Raw genomic sequence first — 3,911 nt, 5'->3', positions numbered from 1 at the left:
ATAATACACTATACAAATTCCTGCTACATGTTCCATCTGATTCCTACTAGCCTGGCAGTCCTAAAAGAATCATTTACTGTTATATGTAATTTAATTAGTGAGAATGGCTGCAATATACTTCTGATATCAGACAGTATGATACAGCCCCATTTTCAAGGCACTGGTAACTCTTAAACCTGCAGAGCCCTGATGGAGCCTTACTCTATGGTATCATATATGAAAACATAAGGTAGGCTGCATATATCATAGATGAGTTTAAGGACAAATATGCTTCATTGAAAGCACAGTAAAAAAGGACTTGAGGGTTGGGAAAGCAAGTGACAAAAAACATGTGGAAAATCCCTCTGTAGTATACATGAAGTGTACTTTATAATTTTTTATGTTCAGTTTTACTTGTGGTCTGTTCACTTATTCCCCAGGAATCCTTGGCTTCCCTCCCTAGTGCAAGTCAGGTACACACCAACGCATACAAAATGTAGTTCACTAAACGAGTGTAAAACAGGACATAGAATTACAGAATTTTTCAGGTTGGAAAAAAATCTTTAGTATCATTTGTTACAACCATTAATCTAACTCTGCCAATTCCATCACTAAACCATCTACCTAAGAACCACATCTAAATATTATCTCCAGGGATGGCTACTCATCCTATTCCAAGGGCAGCCTGTTCCAAAGCCTGATAACCCCCTCAGCAAAGAAACGCCTTCCTGATGTCCAATATGTACCTCCCCTGGCACAACTTAATTTCCTCTTGTCCTATTGTTTTGTAAACTGGAAAAGATCAACATCCACCTCACTACAACCTCCTTTCATGCAGTCGTGGAGAGCAGTAAGGTCTCACCTCAGTCTCCTTCTCTCCAGACTAAACAACCCCAGCTACCTCAATTGCTCCTTGTGAGAGCTGTTCCCTAGACCCTTCACCACTTTGTTGCCCTTCTTTGGAAGGGCAGCAATTCGATGTCTTTTCTGTTGTAAGAGGCCCCAGATCTGAACACAGTATTCAAAGTGCAACGCCACCAGTGCTGAGTACAGGTGGATAGTCCCGTTCCTGGTCCTGCTGGCCACACTATTCCTCACACAGACCAAGACGCTGTTGGCCTTCTCGACCACCCGGGCACACTGGTGGCTCACGCTCAGCCGGCCGTCTTCCCACTCCTTGCTATAAGCGTACCAGTAACAGACAACTCCATATCGGCAGCGAAAACCTCCCATCACATGGGAGGCCTAACGTTAAACCCGCCCTGAGGGGAGGGAACGTCCCCGCCCCTGCCGCCACTTCCCGCCCGCGCTTCCGGCGGCTGAGGACGTGCCGGGCCCTGCCCCGCCCCGCTCCGCTGCGGCGCCTGCGCGCGGCGTACCGCGTACCCCGTACCCCGTACCCCGTGCGCGGTGTTGCCCTGGCGCGGTAGCGGCCTGCCGGTCGCAGGGAAGGTGGGACGCGCCGCTCCTGAGCGCTCGCACCCCTCCCCTCGCAGGGAGGCCGGGCCCCCGGCATGGAGGACAAGTACAGCGAGCAGTCCTTGGCCGGCGGCGGCGTACTGGGCCCGGTGGATGTGCCCAGCGCCCGGTGGATGTGCCCAGCGCCCGGTAACGGCGGTGGGGGTGGGAAGCGGCCGCATTGCTGGCTGGAAGGGGCCTCGTGGCGTGGTCGCAGGTGCCAACTCTCCTCTCTCCTTTTGCAGGTTGACTCGGTACATCGTGCTGCTGTGCTTCACCAAGTTCTTGAAAGCCGTGGGGCTGTTTGAATCCTATGATCTTCTGAAAACGGTCCACCTCGTGCAATTTATCTTTATAGTGCAGCTGGGGTGAGTGTGCAGGGAGTGAAGTCTTGTCCAGCACTGTTATGGCAGACTTTGTTTACACTGTTATCTATGAGCATCCAGCATATACCCTGCATTATGTTATTATAGGTTAATCGAGGAGAAGTTGTAGCAGCAGATCCAGGAAATCCTCTGTTCTCCATTATATCTCTGTTCACTGTAATTTGAAAAGTGTGGAGTATGTCAGGTTTGAAGGGATCCATAAGGATCACAGAGTCCAAATCTGTGCTCAGTATGGGGCTATCTAAAACCAAACCATGTGACTAAGAACATAGTCCACACATTTCTTGAACTCTTGACAGTTGCTGCCGTGACCACTTTCCTAAGGAGCGTGTGCCACACTCTCAGTGAAGAACCTTTCCATAATGCCCAACCTAAACTTCCCTTGACACAGCTTCATTCCATTTCCTCACGTTCTGTTGCAAGAGTGGTCATCACCTCCTGCTCCGCTGGCCCCTGTGAGCGAGTTGTAGCTGTGATGAGGTCACCCCTCTGCCTTACTTTCTCCGAACTGAGAAAACCAAGTGACCTCAGGCACTCCTAAGTGGAGGCCTTTCACTATCTTGGTCACCCTTGTCTGGATGGACTTTCATAGTTTGATGTTCTATTGAGATGCCCAGAACTGCACACAGTACTTGAATTGAGGCCATGTTAGCGCAGTCTGTAGCGGGACAGTTGCCTCCCGTGGCCAGCTGGCTGTGCTGTGCTGTGCTTGGATGCACCCCAGGACATGGTTAGCCCTTTAGGCTGCCAAGGCACACTGTTGGCTCGTATTCAACTTGCCGTTAACCCAGACCACCAGATCCCTTTCTGCAGTGCTGCTCTCCAGCCTCTTGTCCCTTAATTTGTACATACAACCAGGACTATACTGTTTCAGTTGGAGAATTTGGCACTTGCTCTTGTTAAATTTCATATGGTTGGTGACTGCGCAGGTCTCTAGACTGTGCAGATCTCTCAGTAAGGCCTATCTACCCTCAAGAAACTTCAGTGGCTTAGCTACTTTAAAATTGATAATACTATGACAGTACTAATCATAAGAAATTCAAGCTTGTCCAAGTTTTCTTAAGGGTGTAGAAAACAAGCTTTCCTCCTTATAATTTGTATTCTGTAGTTCTCATGTAGTTCAACTGCTATTTCTCCTTGACTGAGAACTAAAGTGTGGAAAGTGATAGCAAATACACAGAAGCAACATTTGCACATACAATCCTACTTCATGTTTGCCTGCTAAAAACGTGGAAGAGCATTTTTGTAATAAATTTTGGAGGTTTGGGACGTTTAGAACCTCTTTTTTTCCTTTTATTTCAGATTTATTTACATTTCTGGTCTTCTCACTTACACGTTCCTAAGCATCGTAGTGTTTTTCCCCATCATTTACTCTTGACCCTAGCTGAGAAAGATGCATGCTGTTGCTTACCATTTCTAACAACTGTGTATTTAGAATACATATGCTGATAAACATTTCTAGGTACATACCATGCTAATAAAACCTGTAGTATTACTGATTCTCAAAACTTCTGAGATCAGGTGTTTTTAATTTTTGTAAATCACAGGTAGACTTTTCATTAGCCATTCTCTGAAGAATGTGCATTTAAAATTGTCATAGCCTTTGTACTGATATCTGATGCATGTAATGCAGCATAGAAAATAAAACTAGTCAGTGTGGTCTTCTAATGAAAAATGTAGAGAAAGTCATCTCATCAACAGAGATGGATACGAGGGACATAGTTTAGAGCTTGTTTGAATAAAAAGCTGGCTGCAAATATCCTAATAGAGAAAACTTTCTTCTTCTAACAGGTCCGTGATTTTTATGGTTTTGTTTCAAAAACCATTTTCTTCTGGGAAGGTGGTAACCAAGCGTCAGGTGAGTTGACATATGTATTAGTGCTTCACATGTTTGTAGATATTCTTGACTACATGGCTCTTGTGAAAAATGAAAGCAGAACGAGGGTTACTCCACTTGAAAGATGCAATTGCAGTTTCCAGAAGTGTGTAAGTAACTTTTTGTCTAGTGTGGTGTAGAAAACAATCAGGTTTTTTAGCTTTTGTAAAATCCTTTTGAAAGTATTGTGAAGACTGTTTCTGGGCTTCATG

At 45.8% G+C, this 3,911-nt stretch overlaps 1 protein-coding gene across 1 annotated transcript; it reads left to right on the top strand.

The window, feature by feature from the left end:
- Positions 1–1,493: 1,493 nt before the first annotated feature.
- Positions 1,494–3,681, top strand: LOC128979922 (proton-coupled zinc antiporter SLC30A5-like; the record flags this gene model as incomplete). Its single annotated transcript, XM_054398315.1, has 3 exons — positions 1,494–1,567; positions 1,683–1,805; positions 3,615–3,681. Coding segments are annotated over exons 1-3 (264 nt in total), but the record flags the coding sequence as incomplete, so codon positions are not given.
- Between the last annotated feature and the right edge of the window lie 230 nt (positions 3,682–3,911).

Source organism: Indicator indicator (genome assembly GCF_027791375.1).
Source record: "Indicator indicator isolate 239-I01 chromosome W unlocalized genomic scaffold, UM_Iind_1.1 iindW_random_scaffold_193, whole genome shotgun sequence".
Taxonomy (NCBI): domain Eukaryota; kingdom Metazoa; phylum Chordata; class Aves; order Piciformes; family Indicatoridae; genus Indicator; species Indicator indicator.
The sequence above is the reverse complement of the archived record's forward strand: the minus strand, read 5'-3'. Positions and strand labels throughout refer to the sequence as shown.